Source organism: Esox lucius, chromosome 5, assembly GCF_011004845.1.
Source record: "Esox lucius isolate fEsoLuc1 chromosome 5, fEsoLuc1.pri, whole genome shotgun sequence".
NCBI lineage: Eukaryota > Metazoa > Chordata > Actinopteri > Esociformes > Esocidae > Esox > Esox lucius.
This window is the reverse complement of record NC_047573.1, coordinates 24,387,228-24,408,522: the sequence shown is the minus strand read 5'-3', so window position 1 is coordinate 24,408,522 and position 21,295 is coordinate 24,387,228. Positions and strand designations below refer to the sequence as shown.

At 40.5% G+C, this 21,295-nt stretch overlaps 1 protein-coding gene across 1 annotated transcript in view; it reads left to right on the top strand.

Annotated features, from left to right (window-relative positions):
* Positions 1 to 21,295, top strand: part of rhbdl1 (rhomboid, veinlet-like 1 (Drosophila)) — a 73,918-nt gene that overhangs the window by 24,698 nt on the left and 27,925 nt on the right. Inside the window, exons 3-5 of the mRNA XM_010888842.5 lie at positions 6,462 to 6,686; positions 8,727 to 8,875; positions 9,256 to 9,368. Of these exons, the coding sequence (XP_010887144.4) occupies positions 6,462 to 6,686; positions 8,727 to 8,875; positions 9,256 to 9,368 (487 nt within the window). The remainder of the gene's footprint in view (positions 1 to 6,461; positions 6,687 to 8,726; positions 8,876 to 9,255; positions 9,369 to 21,295) is intronic.

Below are 21,295 nucleotides of genomic sequence, written 5' to 3'. Positions count from 1 at the left end.
TTCAAGTCAGGAGCTTAACCCATAGTGTAGGTGTTTGCAGGTGTTTCACACAGCTGGAGAAATGTCTAATATTAACTAATATGTCTAATATTAACTGCTGAGATCAATGTAAATCCACTAAATACTCATGAAAAAACATATTAGTTGATAGTCAATAAAACACTCAGATGCACCAAAACATCCTATTTTCCATAACCCTTAAGCCTAATACCTGGAATTCCCTGGTTGAGTGGGCAATGTGATAAGATTATATTTGACTTTCCATCACTTGCTGTGGAGTTGCAAATTGAAACTTAAGAATTTAACAGGGAGGAAAGTTGGATGAACATTTTATTAAAAAAATCTAAATTGAATATTCTCATTTCACGTTTATCAGATGGAAGCATTCTCAGGATTTCTGTTCCACTTGAAGAGGGATGAGGTAAATGCCCCCCAGCTAGAGGACAGTCTTCACCCGTTACCTGACTGCTGTTTTTGGGAGTGTTCAGTGTCCTCAGCAATGCCATTAGAGATATATAGTTGTTCCCGTGTGGTCATTAAATGTTTAGAGACTTCAGCAGGGTCATTCTGATAGTATTTAATGCTCACGGTACATCTGTCTTCTGAGAGGAAGAGTAGGAGGGAAACACAAGTAAGTGCCGAAACACACAACACCCCTGGCACACACACAAGCACAAATACACACTGGCTGTTGTTCATACAAATGTACAGTGTTTAGAATGCCATACACCGTACCGCTTCATGAACACACTCTTGCAACTCACACTATAGCCTCTACCCATTTCTGTTGTCATGTGCACTTTGTGTAAGTGTCCTGAAGAGTTTTTTCTCCAGTTTAGGTCCTGATGATTAAACCATGAAGGAGGGTTAGGGCTATAGCCTGCTTGGAAGATAAAGGTGGTCTCTCATTTTGAAAGGGGTTCGTTTTGAATGGCTCAGAGGATCTGGGTCAGTGGAGATGGTGGGCGAATGCACTGCTGATCTCCACAGTGATTTACTTACTGTTATATCACTGTGTGTTAGGAAAGGGCCAATCAACTTTTTGAAGCAGATACCGACTGCTGACCACTTTTCTGCAGGATCAGGCTCAGATCTATTTTGTTTATTTGTTCAGGTTATATTCTGTTTTTGGTGGGTGCTGTTTGCTTTATGACAAAATCAACCTTTTCTTTTGACAAATGATCCTTTTATGGTTGGACGTTGTCAAAACATGTAGATAGAGATGGTAAAAATATTTTTATACACTGCTCAAAAAAATTAAGGGAACACCTAAATCACATATCAAGTCTCGATGTAGGAAAAATATTAAAGATCAAAATCTTTACTGTACATTGTGTAATACGTTTCTGAACGTAACAATGGTCAATGGAAACCAAAATCACCAACCAATTGAGGGCTGGAGTCAAACTCCATAAAATAAAAGTAAACAACTGAAATCACAGGCTGTTCCAACTTGCGCAAATGTAATCACAGCAACTCATAATGTGACTCAGTAGTGTGTATGGCCCCCAAGTGCCTGTATGCACTCACAAAATCTGAGCATGCTCCTAGTGAGACGGTGGATGGTGTCCTAGGAGATCTCCTCCCAGATCTGGATCAGGGCATCAGAGAGCTCCTGGACAGTCTGTGGCGCTACTTGGCGTCGGATGCACCAATAAATACCGTCCCTGGGGTTCTCAATTGGATTCAGGCTTGGTTTGCACACAGATGCGAGGGCCACTAGCACTAGTCTGAATTAGCGACTGTCATGTTTACAATGACTACATCTATGCTGTCAGTATCCCGCCATGTGTATCGAAATAAAAAAATGCTTATGTTATTTCTTTTTTTGTGCTGACAAGGTGATTTCCAAAAGAACCGGTTTGAGCCTTACTGGCTTGTTTGTTTGATTATTCTATCAATAAGAAAGGTTTTGATAGTTAATATAACCTCTTATAAGTGGTGTGGGGCTTGTAGGAGGTGTTGAAAATGATTCTCCTCTCTTTGTCATGGGAATACAAGGTCTGGCACACTTAGGCCGTTTTCTTGCCTTTTGAAATTAAAAACATAATTTGTCTCCTTTTGTCACTATAGTGACATTCTGTGGCACTACCATTCAAATTATTTTGAAATGTGCCAAGCCTTGTAGTTACAAGATGGTGGGGGGCAGCCATGACTATTGGCTGCAACAGATTTGATGAGGCGTAAAATTTCTAGATCTCACCACCATCCAGGAAATCTGTGACTGTTTATGTAAAGAAATAGGAAAAACTTGGAATCAAATAATAATTTTGGCTGATGGCTGTAGGCCTACGGGTGCATTTAAAAAAATATACATATATATATATTGGGGAAAAAAAAATTTTTCCCCCGTAATTCAAATCAACAAGTGACACCTTCATATATTCTAGATTTATTACACAAAGTGAAACATATACAAAAATGTATATGTTTAGCTTATTAGAGCTCTTCTCAGGTCAACATTTCTGTAATAGAAATATCTTATTGTAATATTTTGGTACTGGATTTTTGATTTCAATGAGCTGTAAGCTGTAATCATCAAGATTGAAAGAAAAAAGGCTTGGAATGTCTGCCATTTAAGTGAAATCAGATTCCTGATTAAGATTAAATCAGCAGATTATGATCACTGGCCAATTGATCGGTGCATCCCTGCTCTGTGTGTACATTAATTAGCCTAATACTGCATTAAAACAAGAAGTACAGTTAGGGCTGGAAATATTTGGACACTGACACAATTGTTGTATTATTTTTTGTCTGTTTACCAAAACATTTTCAAATTACAGTCAAATAATGAATATGGGGTTGAAGTGCAGTCTCTCAGGGGTATTCACATCCAAATTGGAGAAAGGGTTTAGGAATTACAGCTCTTTAATATGTGGCCCCCTCTTTTTCAAGGGACCAAAAGTAATTGGACAGTGATTGGACAGTGATTGGAGTTGATTCCAGGTGTGGCATTTGCATTTGGAAGCTATTGCTTCAATGCAAGTGTAACAGGCCATGGTTAGGATGCAAAAACAAAATCCATCAGAGAGATAGCAGGAACATTAGGAGTGGCCACATCAACAGTTTGGTACATTCTGAGAAAAGAAGAACGCACTTGTAGGATCCTTTCCAGGGTAAAGAAAAACCCCATCACAACATCCAGCCAAGTGAAGAACCCTCTCCAGGAGGTAGGCATATCATTATCCAAGTCTACCATAAAGAGAAGACTTCACAAGAGCAAATACAGAGGGTTCACCACAAGTTGCAAATCATTAAACCTCAAGAATAGAAAGGCCAGATTAGACTTTAGCAAAAAACATCTAAAAAAGCATACCACATCATCTGTAAAACACGATGGAGGCAGTGTGATAGCATGGACATGCATGGCTTCCAATGGCACTGGGTCACTACTGTTTATTGATGATGTGACAGAAGGCAGAAGCAGAAAGATGAATACTAAAGTGTATATGGATATATTGTCTGCTCAGATTCAGACAAATTCAGCGAAGTTGATTGGACGGCGTTCACTTTACAGATGGACAATGACCCAAAACATACTGCAAAAGCAACCCAGAAGTCTTTTAGGGCAAAAAAGTGGAATATTCTGCAGTGGCCGAGTCAGTCACCTGATCTCAACCTGATTGAGCATACATTGCACTTGCTGAACACAAAACATAAGGCAGAAAGACCCACAAACAAACAACAATTGAAGACACATGCAGTAAACCTCCTTTGGGTTTCTTTCCAAAGGATGAAACCCAAAGTTATAAAATTGTGTCAGTGTCCAAATATCTCTGGACCAAACTGTAAATGTGTATTATGGGGTGTGCCCCTTATTCTGTTTAATCAGAAAAAAATGTGATGACTCTTTTAAAACATTGGCAATTCAAAGGAATTTGGATTCCAATCTGTCTCTGCACTGTGTATAGCAAGTCATTTATAACATATACTGAAGTCAATAGCTCTAGATATATTATAGGTTATACCATACAGTAGAGACAATACTAAGCTCAATACCTCTTCATATTGTAAACCTCTAGATATCTATGTAACAAATAGGATCTTTATGTTATTATTAATTTGAACGATCGAACAGTACAGTATTGACCAAACACTAGCACTAATTAAATCATGAAGGACAGACTGAAGCTGAGCTGAGAACTGCATGCACTATAAGTCCGCATTCTGGCTTTCAAAGAGTGTGAGCACTGCTGTTTAAAATACACATCCCAACACCAATTAGTTCCATTATGATCTCCTCGAAGAGAATTGTATCTTCGTATCTTCAGCAGCATCCTTTACCTTTAATATCCATTATATTCACCCACAGACATCTTCTTCCTGCTCCTTGTCAGGGGAGTTTTGCTGTGAGCCCTGTTGATACCAAAGTCTGAGTTTCTCCTGAGTCCTGGGTCGTGGAAGTGATGGAATGTGATGCTAGAACACCCTGCTAGAATGTTCCCGCTGGGTTTGTTCAGGGCTCCCGCCTGACGTGCTTTATTGTCTGCCTTCCTCTCTCATATCCTGAACTTCAAAGGCCGCCTAATGCTCACTTTAGAAGCAGCGCCCCGCATGTCGGAGGAAAAGGTAAGGGGGAATGACAAGTGTGTCAGGAAACGTCTTCCGGGAACATTCAGGAGCACAAATCTCAGAGAGAGGGAGAAGAAACGCATCGCTCAGAGAGGCAGCAGGTGTTTTCGGAAAAACATAGATAAAACACCTCAAATGCAGGCATCGTTTAGAAAAGAAAGCCGTCAGAGAAGAGGAAATGAAATGTTGTGTCTACATCTCCTAACCCCACTCACACACTATACTTTTCTCATAAAGGTATTGGCGAAGACAGGTGGAAACAATTCATCTCCGCAGTTTATTTGTGGTCAACCTTCCCCAGAAGTAGCCTAGTTGATTCAAGCTGTCATCCCATTTTCTTTCCGTACTCCACTCTCCTGCTTCTCTGCCTCCTGGCACATGAACAGTATAATTGCATTTCCTGGGCTTGATCGTGATGCTAAAATATGCAATAGTGCAGCCACGAGTAGGCACGGTTATGGACACGCCACAGGCCCACACTCGCTCATTGTTTAACCCCGCATCATATGAGTTTCACAGCATCCCGCGCCAGTCAACTTCACCACAACCACCGACGTCACCATCCTTTACAGACTGGCTATTTCTGTCATTCCTATAATATATCTAATAATCTTAAGACAGCTAGGACACGTTTGTTTCTGGTTTGTGTCATTTAAAAACATTACTTTGGTTATTATGCTCCCTGCAGTATCCAGTAGTAATGTGCCCGTACTCAACAGTACCTAAATGATTGATGGTTGTTTTGCTTCAATGGCCTGCCTGGTTGAGTCAATGGGGACTGGTGACTGCTGCGGTACTGATGAATGTGGTTTTCCATATTGTCAACATTGGGGATAGTTCTCCATGGTATAGACATAAACAGGTCAAGAACTCAATGATGTTTGTTGTTTTAACATATCAGGCTCTGATTGTTTGTCAGTTCATTTTCTTTCAGATTCATGCTTAAGCAAGTCTATTATCTCTTGTAACTATGATGTTTCTGGCTTCAACTGTCAGAGTGGTAGTTGCTTTAGGCTGTTTCCTCTAGTCCTCCTATTGAAGCAGCAGACATCCAGGATTCCATGTATCAAGTGTCGTTCCTGCACTAAGCAAACCAGAAGTCCCCATGATATCAGGCTGCCAGCTGTCTTGCTTTGCAAGCTACACTCTCTCTGGGTGGAACATTTCTCAGGAGAGCTTTGCCCCTTCAAGGCAAAATCAGTTATTTCAGGTGAATCAAATCACTGTATGTAGTATGAACCTGTCAAGGCAAGGCAGCCCGTTTCCACTTTTAGGACTGAGCACTTAAAGTTTCCTTGAAGTGTTCAGTCCTGATGCTATTTATTTGAAGTTTAGTGCAGATTAAAAGCCGTCTAGCTAGGCTACATGGCTTTTCAGATGTGCATGCTTTGGTGCAACTTCATTTTAAGAATATAGTGTGGTGTGGAGGCACCCAGACAACACACATCAGAGCAGCAGGCCAGCAGAAGCAATGTGGAACCAGGAACAGCTGCAAGATGGAGTCTGTTCCCTCTGTCTCTCCTCATTACACTGGTGGAGGATGCATGCTGGAGATGGAGGGTGCAGAGGCTGCCAAACGTACGACCGCCAGCACCCATTCCTCCCAAACCACCACCTTCTCGCACCTCTGTTTTGTTTAATAGCAAGCCCTCCAGGGCCTTCAACGCACCCCCAGTGTCCACTCCATGTGTCTCTCCGTTACAACAGGAAGTTACTGTTGCTGCTCAAGAGTGTTCTCAAAACGTATTTAAGAAGTTTCCAGAATTTAGCATGCCTGTTCATCTTCCAAATTGACTCAGAGAATTACTCACTTTGTTCTCTTGTCTCTCTTTTTCTTTTACACTCTGTCAATTCATTCTCTCCCCACATTCTGCCCGCCTCCTTCTCAGATGAGCAGTAAGCGCTCCAGCAGTTTCCGACGTGCCATTGCCAATGGCCGGCGTACACTGCAGCGAGAGATCCTATTGGATGAGACGGGCCTGGGCGTGTACAAGCGGTTTGTTCGCTATGTAGCCTATGAGATTCTGCCATGTGAGACAGACCGGCGCTGGTACTTCCACCAGAATCGTCTGTGTCCCCCACCCGTCTTCATGGCCATCATTACCATCGTCCAGGTGAGAGAGGAAAGCGAGAAAACAGAGGCCTCTGATTTTCTGAGCTGCTCTGTGGCGAAGTAACTGTTCAGTGTTTATAGATTTCTTAGAAATATGGCCTGTAATTAATTACAATAGTGTATGAGTGAAATTGTTTTCCTTCCAAGAAATGGCAATTAGCTATGTAAAACATATTTTCTTAGTTGGTTTGTATGTTGCCCAGTAGCAACATGTGAGTGTATATCAGTCATAATATTTTTTTTATTAAACTCACATCAGCTTCTACTGCAAAATCTTGATGATTTGGGAATTATCATGCAAAACAATGGCCTCAAACAGGATGGTTAATATCTCTATACAGTACTGTCGATCTGTCACTACTGTTCAAAGCACACTACACTTACAAAATGAAGTACATTTACAAACCTGAGCAGCACCAGATTTCAGACTAATGTTTTAATTGATTTATTAAATATGATCCCTTAATGTGTCTCTGTAATTGTACCTTGATATTTTATAACTCCCTTTAACTAGAGAATTGTGAAGAGTATTAGTAAATAGCCTTTTTATAATATCTGAAATGGCTGGATGGCCTACAGTAGGCCTAAACGATCAACACGCTTTTATTTGCTTATCTACTTTTCATCTGATTTAGTGTGCGTAGTAGGCTAGAGCTAATCCCCGCTTCAAAATGTTCTCATTGCTGAACATGTAAACCCGAGTGAAACAGCCTTTTGTTGCATGCCATTTACTTTTTAGTATCATAATGTACGTTATGTATTAAAAAGCATACTAACAGTGAAATAACTGATCCGGCATGCTGTGTAAATCAGAGGTCTTTTGCAATTAACAAAACATAGGCTGGTACCTTAGTCGTACCTGAGTTAACCATGAAATTCCAAATTTAAAAGCAAGTGGTTTTGATGTGCTAGAAATTGGCACATAAACGACATAGTACTCAATTTTTGTGACTTTTTTTTTCTCAGCAGCACCACTTTTACAACAAATGGTCAAAAATCACAGACTGGGATCTTTAAGCACTGATTGAGAGGCAGAGGCTACTTTCTGACACAACACTAGTCCCTCTCTTCCAACAAGAAAGTCGGCATGGCCTCTGAACACATTTATATTTTGGTGCAGCGGTGGGGATGTAATTGAACTAGGGCTTTAACAGAATATTACCTTTAAAAATATTACTTTTCCCTGAATGGTTACTTTGAGACTTTTGGTTCCCAAACATGGCATTTTGCCCTGGCTGAAGACGTTTAAATTGACTTATGACTCTTCACATAAACAGAACATTATTTCTGGTATTGAAACTTGATAACTTTCTGAAAGGGCTGTGGCATTAGTGAACAGTGGGGTGTCTGGGCACAGACTCAGTGTTTGGTAAAAAGTGGTTCCATGCCAATCCCTTGAAGGTAACACTCTGTATTGCCTTTCAAGCTTGAATTATTGGATTCTCATCAGCAGCTTTTGTAGGATTAGAAAACCGAGCCATTCTCCGTCCAAGTCGGTGACATTAACAGAGCAATTTAGTGAGGGTAGAGAAAATATTAACCCCAGAGAGCTTCAGCACCAGAGGCCTTGACTTAAATAGCCAGCGCTATAACACCTGCTGATCCTCAATGAAGCAACAGCACTTTTTTTTTTCAAATTACTGCCATTCTGAAGAAAAACCAAGTGCTCTTAAATGCTTCACAATAGCTGTGAATGGTTGGTAATGACAATGAGGGTATGGTAACGATAAATTCACTTTCCTTTAAATTCATGAAAATTATGATTCATTGATCTATGAAAAGAGCTAATGGAATTGGACCAGCTGTGTGTGTCTCTCTTGATGTCTCCTGCCTGTCGGTGCCAATAGAAGTCTTCCACTGGCACATGGCATAAGCATTTGAAAAAAACACATTTTCATTGCAAGTCACTGCCGGGATCTTTCATTTGTCTTCGGCGTGGGTAATTTCCTGACTCTAATAACAGAAATCTGTGCATCCCCAATAGGATGCACATTAGAGTCTGGAGAGTGAATGAGCCAACAAGTGTGTCCTTTCCCACCAGATCGTCGTGTTCATGTGCTACGGCGTCATGCTGAATAAGTGGGTCCTGCAGACGTATCAGCCAGACTTCATGAAGAGCCCCCTGGTGTACCACCCCCGCCACCGCCACCAGGTGTGGCGCTTCTTCAGCTACATGTTTGTGCATGTCGGGTAAGAGGCCCGGCCCACCTCACTGTTGTGGTCTAATGGTCATGCCTAGTTGGGACGCGTGACACCGGGTGTCACATGCGGGGAGTTGATTTACACACTTTTCCTTGGACTTCTGGTCCGCACACGTGCAGTTATACAAACACACATACACACAGACGCGCACACACAAATGATAAAACATTGTGTGAAGCTACTTTAATTGATACTGCAAGGCATGGCCAAATAATGCCTTAGATAGGATTGATGAAGGGATGGCGATAGATGACTGCTGTTGATATCATTGATGAAGTGTCTAGACTAAAGGAGTAGATTAAAACTCAATGTTCTATTCATTTGTCATGGAGACAGGTGTCCTCCCCCTGTGCTCACTGTGATTTCAGGTTGGAGCAGCTGGGGTTTAACGCTCTGCTCCAGCTGATGATCGGCGTTCCCTTGGAGATGGTCCACGGCATCCTCCGCATAAGTCTTCTCTACATGGCTGGTGTGGTTGCAGGTAAGGGTCACTCTGTTCATGATCTCTGGCAGACAGACTAAGCACCGAACAAACGCCACCATATCCTAAAGAGGGAGACACAATGATAAATGAGCAGCAGTAAAAACATTTAAAACTAATCATATTTTTTCAATAAGTAGGGAGTTCATAGCAGGTTTAAAAGGTGCAGCAAAATGTTTGTGCGCCAGCTGCCTCAACATTGCAGTACAATCACCAATATCAATAGTAGCCTAACAGGAAGACTACAATAATCATTAGAAGATTATATATTATGATGTAAAACCAGACTTCTTATTATTATGGAAAACCAGACTATATTACATTTAAATAGTCTCTCTGATGGAAAGGGTGTCTGAGATGCGAGTCCTCAGGTTTTGCTCTTCAGCAGTGTAATTGCCTCGGGGTCGTAGCCATCTCGGAACCTATTGGTCCAAGACCCAATGTTTTGTTACCTCTTTCTAGGCACTGCGGCTTGGGTGACTAGAGTTCCCACACAGTCTTCCTTAAGTTCCCTAATTGCTGCTTAGTGTCTTAGAAAGGCAGGGATCTCAGCAGCAGCGATGCATCAAGCCGTCTGCACCACCCTCTCCTGCGTCTGGTGGTTAACGGCGGTGCTGTTGCACCACTCAGGGCGCTCGTGATGCTGCAGCTGTAGGAAGAGGGCTGCTCCATCCTTCCGGTTTGCTTCGTTTGAAGAAGCGATGCTCCTGTGGAAAATTCCCAAGCTTTGTGTTGGTGTGATAATATTGTTTCTGGGATTGGCATTAGTCTGAAAAATAATTTTAACATTTACACGATCTAACGGGTTGGCTTCACCCAAAACAAAATAATAAAACAGGACAATGTTAATTGTAAGACCACAGTCAAATGTTTCTTCCTTTTAATATTTTTCTTTGCCGCAAGAAGAGTACAATCCAAACAAAACCATTATAGACAGTACAGGTGGAAATGTGAGACAAAATCCTCCGGCCCCCGGCCGTAATAACACAAATCAGACACTGGTGAATAAGAAGTATTTTCCGACTTTGCTGTAGTGTGGATCATTAAAGGGGGAGAGAGGATATCCTAGGGGGAGAGCTAACGACATGAAGTAATACTTCAAGTTAATTGCTGTTTGTTTTCATCAACAGTGTCATTTTCTTCCTCTCTCTGTTGCAGGTCATTTGACCATAAGTTCCCAGCCGGAGATCGCTTTATTAGTAATGAGAAGACTTAGTGACAACAGGTGCATTGAATTATCTCTACCCCTATTCACCCCTCGGGCTCATACAATGTTAAGGATCCAGCAAGACCAGAGATCTGGAATTAAATCTTTTCATGATCTGTCAAATCTGTCAAAACTTCAAATAGAGACTCCTCCCAAACGGGGCAACCTCAGAACAGGTTCAGCTTGAATGAATACACTTGCCCTTTAGCCCAGGCCATAGCATGTGGACTTCTGATCTTGTCCAAAACAGTGGAAAAAGGGTTTTAGTGTATGCATTTCAAAGCCAATAAGCTGTTGTGGTCTGTTTGAATGTTTTGATTTAAATCAGGCCTAGTGGCATGGCCTCTGAACTTAAGTCACATAACGGCATACCGGAACCAGTGCCGACTCTAGAATTTTGGGGGCCCTAAGCAAAATTTCATTTGGGGCCCCCTCTCCTCTATCAGCCGGGGGCTCCCTAGCAGTCGGAGGCCCTCTAGCAATCAGGGGCCATAAGCAACAGCTTATGTCGCTTATGCCTGGAGATGGCCCTGACCGGAACCACTGGAGTGTTATGGAATAGCCATGTAAATGCCCAGATCTCAATCCTATTGAAATGCTGTAGGAGGATTTGAAGTGGGCGTTGTTGTTATTTCCATCCATCATCTGCTAGCTTTTTTCTGACCAGCTTTCCCAGTTAAAAACATGGTTTTGTATTGGTAGGCTGGACAATAGAACGCATGAAAACAGCCAAAGAATGCCAGGTGAGCTGTTAATGCTAGTGCAAAGTCACAGCAAATGAATTGAAACAAACCTTTGCTGAGCCTCTTCTGGCTTGAATGAATCTTAAAATTAAGTTTCCTCAGAATAGCACCAACAAAGGTGTCCTTTTTTAATTTGTTACTAAAATAATTTCTTAAGATAAAACTGGAAAAAAAAAATGTTTAGAATGTTTTGAAAGTAAAGATCCAGCCCTCAATGTTATCAATTTGGTAATGTTGATATATTAAAATTAGTTGGGAGAGATCAATTTGTTTCATTGCCCTCACTCTGACCTGATATTCCTGGGTGAGAGAGCAGCGTTTCAGCTGCTCCAACAGTCCAATGCTTCAGGCGATGTATGACGGTTGCAGTTCAATCATTGTAAACATACCCACAAACTGTTTTACTTTTGGCTTAATATATGTAGCTTCTGAAGCTTGTATCCAGTGATGTTTTAGTTTATCCTCAACTAATCCGGATTTGTTTTGTCTCTCACTCAATACTCAATACAGGGTCTCCTGTACCTGGTCTCCCTAACCAGAAAGAAATTATGAACACAATCAGGCAAATGTTGTGTTATAACTTAGGGGGAATGTTCATCACAGTGTGATGTTCTGAGAACATTCACAAAACCAGTTTTAGTTTGCTGGTTACAATAAGAAGCATGAAACAGAATTGTAATTGAGATATTAATTATGTTGGAAGTTTAATCCCACAAACTTTTTATCAAAAAGAAACAACCTTTCTTTCACCACTAATATGTCCCTCATAGCGTAAAATGAAGCAAACATCTTTCAACTCCTTGTGTTCACTGAAAATTACACACACAGTTGCAAACACAGTACATAACTATGAATGGCTGGAGCTTTGATGTACTTATATTCATGATGATGACAGAATCAGAGAGAGGGTGAGAGAGAGAAAAAGTGAGCAAAAGCAAGTAATACAGGCATCTTCTTCTGGGGATTAGCTTAAGCATGGTGGAGATTCTGGGATTTCAACTGCAGTGGAAACTGAAGGAAAAGGAAAAGCATTGAGAGGTCTGTTAGAGACAGGTCGAGCAGCGCCGAGGGTGTTTGGGGTCTACAGACTCAGCGCAGGGTCAAACTCAAAGGTTCAGTTTGGGTTTTAGGGAAGCTAATGATGAGAAGCGCACATGCTAACAGGGGAGTTTTCTGAGAGCAAGGATTGACATTCAGGTGAAAGACCAATTGTGTTCTTGTTACAGTGGGAGGGTACTGAAGAAACAGAGCCCCACACCCTCCTGCCTCCATCTAAGATTTTACATGAACAGAAAAGGCAGGCATCAGAGGAAGAGAGGGCAAGTAAGTGAACAAATAGTGCCGACTCACGTCTTGTCTCTCCCAATGGAGTTTTATTGTGGCTCATTAAATGCCAGATGCCATATAGCAAGGTTTCAAGCTTTATGCTGTTGAAATTAATTGTCTATGTTATGAAGTTTGAGTTAAGGCAGTGCAGAATCTACCATTAACATACTGTGGGCGATTGAAACCATAAATGTTCTGCTGGGGTTTCATTCGTGTGTGGGGGTGGGGTTGTATGTCTCTATGCCTGTCTTTCTGAAGTTACTGGTTACCTCAGGGACAACAACCATGTCACTTTATGTCTTCGTTGCATTCAAGTACATTTTCCAAGAAATGTCCTCCTTGATCGTTGATGACATACAAATTGTTCAGGAATTGCCTGGAACTCAGTTTTCTTCCCATTTTCTATTTTACCGCCAATGTTTCCTTTCGTGGTTTTTGTTTGCAAATCAATTCTGTCTTGTCATGATTTTTCTTTCTTTTTGAGCCGGAGACCTCACAGGGTTTATGCTCTGCCATACTAAAAGAGATAGACAGAGTGTGTTGGTTTTTATGGATATGTGTGCAAAACAGTGCTCTGGTAGTGGAAAGGTTGTGAATTATATACAGTAAACATTTCAGATCTATCTATAGTACTGTTGTTGATCATGTAACTATACCATCAGTTCTTCATTATATTATATGAAGGATGAGGAACACTGCAGTAGCCCGTCCATGAGAGCTGCACTGCATGGTGGTATTCAGTATTCATCAGAACATAGCCTAATTAATTAATGTCATAGAAGGTCACTGCACAAATCATAGCATTTCAAAGTGTTGCTGTGCTTATATTCACATTAATGGGTGGGTCTTGCCTGAGAAGCAGGCCTATAGAAAACCTGGCCAGCCTCAGTGATTGTGCACGGCTGTTGCAGGATCATTACGGCTGTTATATCCCATTATAATCCCCAACAGCCTGTAAAGATGTGGACAAATCCACAGTCTATCTCCCTTATCAATAAATTAATTCAAACAACAATGAGAAATATGTCTTTGCAGGGATGATATTTTCTAATTCAAAATGTAGTTTCAGCCCATCATCAAATTCATTTTTGAATGGGTTCAATTCAGGAGCGTACTATTGGACATCTACATAGTTGTGAACGTCATTAAAAGAAAGATTGTAAAAACCCAAACTCGGCTCAATCAACTTTTATTTGTTCTTCAGTTTTGCTTTATGTTTTTTTAGATAAAATTCCATTCCAAGCATAGAAACAGAACGACCAGCACGGTACAGGCCGTGGCCGGCCGTTACAATTGGTCAGTATGTCTCATGCATTTGTCATGTTGCAGATACACTTAAAATGTGTATTAAGGATTTAAAATGTTATTTTAGACACCGACATTTGATGCACCATGATAACCCTGCACCCCTCTTGTCCTTAGCAATTATTACTATTGTATATTGTTTTATTTATCTACCTACAATTACGAATGGTTGGATGGTTGTTAACGTCTTACCAGGGAGTTTATTTTTTTATATGTGTTTCATTGAGGATACGTCATGGAAAAGAGGGTTAAGATCCAATGTGAGGGAAAGGTAAAACAAGACCAAAGAGTGGACATGGTTAGAGGAAAAGAGAGCACAAGGCTTGATAAATCACCTCTGGTGCCGGGGGGAGGTGACTCAGAGCATGACTCCCTGATTTAGGCTCCAACTCTTGGTGGAAGGATGTAATATTCATCGTGGTCTGATTGGCCCTGGGGGATGGAGAAATAAATGGGTGATTCAGAGTGGAAGAGACTGACAGAGAAGGGAACCACACACCACTCTTCTGGCTTATGTAGTTGTATCTGCTCCTGCTGGTTGAGACACGGCCTTCAATATACTTTCCCTTTCTTTTGCTTTATAAATGCACGAGTGATGATGTTGGATGCATTCAAGCCCTTGGTCCAGTATGCAGCTCTGTGGCTGTAATCCCCTCTGATTTGGTCTCCTGGCGGCGCTTGAGTCCGGGTAACCTTGGCGTGGTATGGTATGATGATGGTAATCCCAAGGTGCTTATCCACACCGTCAAGCCCATCACATGAATGGTGCCCCAGGCCTGCTCCCTCAACCAGCCTTCCCCCTGCATTTCAGAACTGCATTTCATGGATGTTTTTCTCCAGTGCTTTTAAAAATGTAAGAAGTGAGTGGCTACCAAAATCTGTTCAGACAAATACTTGAAATCAATTAATGTAATCAGCAGCACATTCATTCAAATCCAATTCACAATCACATGGAATTGAAAGACACATACACACAAGGAATTCACAACCACATAGAAACACAAGGAATTCACAACCACATAGACACACAAGAAATACACACCCATATAGACACAAGAAATTCAGACCCACATAGACATAAAACACTCTCCAGCAAACACACACATACACACACGTACCTCGAGGTCAGATGTGATTAGCTGGTCACTAACGCCTGGTGCTGTGCTGAAAAGTCTCTCTTAGCAGCTCTGAGGATGTGACTGCTGGAGACTATTGATTTTTGCTGATGCCCCCTGTGCTCCTGGGAAACATAAATATTATCATATTTTTTTCACTGTCTGGCAAATTAAGGCAGAGCAGAAAGCTGCCTGTGATAGAATAAACTGAATCAATTTCTGAGGACACCAAGGGCAAGGTGTCTTTGGACTGGGTGCTTAGCTCGGTGCAGAATTTATGAATTTTATGTCTCCCTCTGGGATGAAGTACTGCTGTGGCAGGCCACTGATGTTGTTTCTGCGGCTTTTGTTTTGATAGAGTGGTGTATAGAGGACCCTTTGTTTAGGTGGAACTCAGCTGTGTGTTTGGACTGGATTGTTCTGTTGTGGTATCTCTGTCTGCCTAGTATAGGGTCCATGATGGTTTGTTTTGACTAAATCTCCAGGTGTTAGTGTGTTGCTTGTCTTTTATCTCTACAGGAATACATGATTTGTAGAGACTCCTTCCCTTGGTGACCCTGTATGTGTGAACTAGGGTGGCGTGTAAATGGCCGCAGTTTCATTTTCCCCCGTTTGGGTCATTCTAAGGTCTTAAAGGGGTAATTTACCCTCAACAATGGAAAAACGATGTTGTGTAATTTTATGTTCCATTTTTTGGTAAACATTTCTCATCATGATTTAATTTTCTAAGTGGTCCGGTCTGTGGAATCTGGAAATTGTGTGATACTAGTAACATGTCATAGCTATATATTCTGGTCCCTGAATATACATTTCATATTTTATAAAACGTATTACTCTCTCCCCAGCTCATGGGCGGTACAAGAATATATGTTTTGTTGACATGTATTAACTACAGGTTGCACCATAGGACATCAAACTATATCCCCAGTTACTGTAAAGTCAAGCTTTTAGTGGATTTGCTGATATTTACCAGGTTGAACATGGTTACTTTTAAACGCCTACATTGATAAGGCAGTTTGCTGAAGTGATTTTACAACTACAGTTATGTGAAACATTTATTACATGTTGTCCTTTTTTTACATTTGGACATATGGATATATAATCTTCACTTCAGCACTTTTTTATTGACAGATAAAGATAACCTAATTTAACAAATATCACTGAAGGATCGTACTTCTCAATAATTGATTCATAAAAAATCTACAGAAATGCATTCTCATTTAAAAAGTACACCCCTAGATTCATTCGCTGGTGTTGCCCCTGAAAAAACTCAATGTAGCTGTTTCTGGTAACTTCAGATATTTTTTTATTCTTGTTGAATTTTATTTTTGTATTCAGTCTCTTACATCAACTGGGAGGATTTTTTTTTCCCCATTCGTCTTTACACTGCTACTTCATCTGTGTCATGTTCGAGGCCTTTCTTGTATGCACGGCCCACTTCAAGTCCCCCCAAAGGATCACTGTCTTGTCACAAGATACATGTTTTGGTTCTGCTTCAGCTTTTTGAAAGGTGCTTTAAGGTTGGTATGAGGTACTTCAAATGCAATGTTTTGTTTTTCTCGAGACTTGGTCTCTGGCATTGCTGCCAGAGACAACACCATCTTTTCCTAATTTGTTCACAGCACATTGTTGCAGTAGTTGGTCTTAATCAGGTGTTGTCAGGCAAACATCAGTCGTGTTTATTCTTTTTTGAGAGGAGAGGCTTCTTCCTTTCTGACCTCTCATGTGGGACAAGTTTGAGCAGTCACTTTCTGAAGACTGATTCATGCACTTTGGTTGTGGCAAAAGAGGCCTATATATCTTTTACTATGGGGTTCTTAGAGACTTCTATGAACATTGTTCAGTGAGCTCTTGAGCTGAATTTGTTGGAACAACCTGTCCTCAGTTTGCCAGTGCTCTGGATCTCTGTCGGGGAGTGGAATGATGTACTTCGAATTGCTTGAAAATCATAACTCCTTGTAACTCCTCCCAGATTTATTGGCATCAACAATATTTTTTTGAGGGCCTCAGATAACTTTCAAATCTTTTTCTAATCAAAATTACTTTTCTAATCATTTGCACCTGTTTTTGTGCACCTAATTCAAATGTTAGCTATTTAATGTGATGGCTAAGGTAGTAGTGAACTAAAATGTTTTGCTTATGGAAATTGCATTTCTGTTAATTTAATTGCATGAATGGTTTTAAAGTTAACCTTTTTGTGTGATTTGTTAAATTGGGTGACCTTCATCAATGAATGTAATTGGAATTTAGCTGAAATATCTTGGAAAAAAGAGACTTGACTATGTGAAACTTCACATACTGATGTTGACTTTTTTGCTACATTTATCTAGCCAGCCAGTGTAGAAAGAGCATTGCACTGTGGGTTTTGTAGTTGACATGAAAACAAAGTTAAAATATTGTCATTCTGAGTGGGCAGAGCAATGACGCAGAGATGGGGGATGAAGTTTTATTTACAACAATCCTGGGGCGTGTTCAACCTGTTCTGGAACATTCCTTCTCTTTTTTTGACATCACTGAGGCGTTGATGAGTCGCACTATGAAATGCAGAATTTCAAAACATACAGTGTATTGTTGTATTTGCATTATGTATGTGTGTGTCATTTGGGTGTATTACCCTTTACCCCTCTTTCTGTGCTCCTGCTATACACCAAGCTAGAGAGATGGATGGGACTGATTGTAGATTGTGCCGCTCCCCTTGAAGAAAAGCAACAGAGAGAAGAATGAGGATATTTAACTTATCTCTCCTTACTCAAAAAGTTATTGAGAATGTCTGGCAGGCAGAGAGAACGATCATCTCAATCCCAGGTGTACCTCCATATTTTAAACAAACTTTCCAGGACTGACAGGACCATTATAGTTTAAATGAGACTTGAAAATGGATGCTCATTCGAGTAAATGCCCTTTCAAGTTATGACCCTATCAAAGAGGATAGTCTAGACAGATGGCTAGCTTCCAGTTATGTCCCCCCTCCAGGCACTCTACACCTGCCCACCCCTCAGAATCAAGAACAGGGCAGCAAGGTCTACAGATGTCCTGGTCTTGTTGTGCAAAAACTGATAAAGAAACAGTAGAACACATCATTTAAAGATCTGTGCTGTATAATAAATTAAAATGTTAGGGGTCAAGCTGTGTTAAAAACAGGCCTAGACTACCAGTGAATGGCTATCTGGGGACCTTCTACAATTCTGCAGATAGAAGTTTTAAAAAATTGTGAAACAGAACATATACAGAGTGATTAAAATACTGAAACGGTAGTGCTAAAAGCCATTTGAAAATAATTTATCATTTATTGCTTTCTTTGTCACCAACCCTGTTTCCAAAAAAGTTGGGACGCTGCATAAAATGCAAATAAAAACAGAATGCAATGCTGTGCAAATAATTTATTCCCGTATTTAATTTTAAAAAAGTACAAAGACAACATATTCAAAGTTGAAACTGAGAAATGTTATTGATTTTGGAAAAATCATTTTGAATTTGATGCCAGCAACGTGTCAAAATAGTGGAACAGGGGCATAATTTCCACTGTGTTGCATCACCTCTTCTTTCAGTCTGTATGCTTTTCGGAACTGAGGAGACCAATTGCTTTAGTTTTTGAAAGTGGGATGTTGTCCCATTCTTGCTTGATATAGGATTTCAGCTGCTCAACGGGTCTCCTTTACTTTATTTGTCATTTCATAATGTGCCAAATGTTTTCAATAGGGGATAGGTCAGGACTGCAAGCAGGCCAGTTTAGCACCCAGACTCTTTTACTACAGGGCCATGCTGTTATGAAACGTGCAGAATGTGGATTGGCATTGTCTGGCTGAAATAAGCAAGGCTTTCCCTGAAAAAGACGTTGTCTGGATGGCAGAAAATAGTTGTTCCAAAACATGTATATATTGTTCAGCATTAATGGCGCCTTCACAGACGTGCAAGTCACCCACACCATGTGCACAAATGCACCCCCATACCATCACGGATGCTGGCTTTTGAGCTGGGAACAAGCCGAATGGTCCCTCTCCTCTTCGGCCCGTAGGATGCGGCATCCAGGATTCCCATAAAGAATCTCATGATACATCAGACCCTGGACAGTTTTCTACTTCGCCTCAGTCCATCTTAAATGAGCTTGGGCCCAGAGAAGACACTGGTGTTTCTGGATGTTGTTTATGTATGGTTTCCTCTTTGCATGGTTGAGTTTTAACTTGAATTTGTGGATGCAGTGACGTACTGTGTTCACAGAAAGTGGTTTTCAGAAGTGTTCCTGAGCCCATGCAGTGATTTCCACTACAGAATCGTGTCTTTTTTAAATTCAGTGCCTCCTGAGGGCCTGAAGATCACAGCAATCCAATAGTGTTTTTTGCCTTTGTCTCTTGCGTACAGATATTCCTCCAGATTCCCTGAATCTTTTAATGATTTTATGTACCTTAGATGATGAGATCCCCAAACTCTTTGCAATTTTATGTTAATGTTATTCTTGAATTGTGGCACTCTTTGCCTGCACAGTTTTTCACGGAGTGGTGAACCCCTCCCCCTCCTCACTTCTGACAGGCCCATCCTCTTTGGAATTTTCTTTCAATACTCAATCATGTTACGGGTCTGTTGCCAATTGTCTTAATTAGTTGTGTGATATTCCACCAGATTTAGTTTTTTAGCATTACACAATGTTTCCAGTCTTGTGGTGCCTCTGTCACAGCTTTTTTTAAATGTGTTGCTGGCATCAATATCAAAGCGAGTACAGTTATGGAAAATATTAAGAGACCACTGCAAAATTATCTGTTTCTCTGGTTTTATTATTCATAGGTATGTGTTTGAGTAAAATGTACATTTTTTGTTTTATTCTATAAACTACTGACAACATTACTCCCAAATTCCAAATAAAAATATTGTCATTTAGAGTATTTATTTGTAGAAAATAACAACTGGTCAAAATAACCAAAAAATAATGCAGACCTCAAATAATGCAAAGAAATTCATATTCATTTTTCAACAACAAAATACTAATGTTTTAACTTAGTAAGAGTTCTAAAATCAATATTTGGTGGAATAATCCTGATTTCTAATCACAGCTTTCATGCGTCTTGGCATGCTCTCCACCAGTCTGTCAAAGTGCTATTGGCCACTCCTGGCACAGCAATTAATGTAGCTTGGCTTTGTTTGATGGCTTGTGACCATCCATCTTCTTCTTGATCAAATTCCAGGTTTTCAGTGGAGTTCAGGTCTGGACATTGGGCTGGCCATGACAGGGTCTTGATCTGGTGGTCCTCCTTCCACACCTTGATTGACCTGGCTGTGTGTCATGGAGCATTGTCCTGCTGGAATAACCAATTCTCAGAGTTGGGGAACATTGTCAGAGCAGAAGGAAGCAGGTGTTCTTCCAGGATAACCTTGTACTTGGCTTTATTCATGCATCCTTCACAAAGACAAATCTGCCCGATCTGAACTCTTATTTTCCTCACAAATTTTTTTAAAATTAAAATTACCTTTGAGGTACTATTTGCACAGTTTTTGCCATCCAGCTGGTCCCACAGCAGTGGTTTTTATACATTGTTCCTCGTAAAATTTGATTTGGTTCAGGTAATCACCTAATCAGTACCTCATTAAGTAAAATGAGGTGTGCCTGTGTTGGAATTTAACAGACACTGGAATGGGATGGCTGCCATACATGTAGAGACTCTGATTTAAGAACAATTAGGATTTGTCTCTTAATTTTTTCTAGAGCTGTATCTTCCAAGAAACAATAAAATGTCTTAGTTTCAACATATGATATGTTGTCTTGGTGCTATTTTCTATTGAATATAGGGTTTAAATGCACATCATTGCATTCTGTTTTTCTTTAAATTTTACACAGCGTCCCAACTTTTTAAGAAACAGGGTTGTATATCCACATAACCCATATTTAGTAAAAGCATTTTTCCCTGTGTTTCCATTAATGTTTGATTCATTAACTTCACTTAAGGTTTCTTGATTCTGCTGGTTGTTTGGTGAGACATGGAATAAATGTGTGCAAGCAAATAAATTAGGCCTTTCCTATACTGTTTGATGCATGCACCAACTAAAGCTTAAAACGTATAAGATAATGTAATGAAACAAAACCCAAAGATAACGTATTAAACAGAAGCATATAATAATGTGTAAATTAGTCAGAACATGTGTGTCTATGGAGCGAGACCAGTTCAAATCAATTCTACTCAGTTCAATTAATACTGGCTCAGTCACCTTGATACTGCTGGCTCAATATCCTGTTTTAATGGT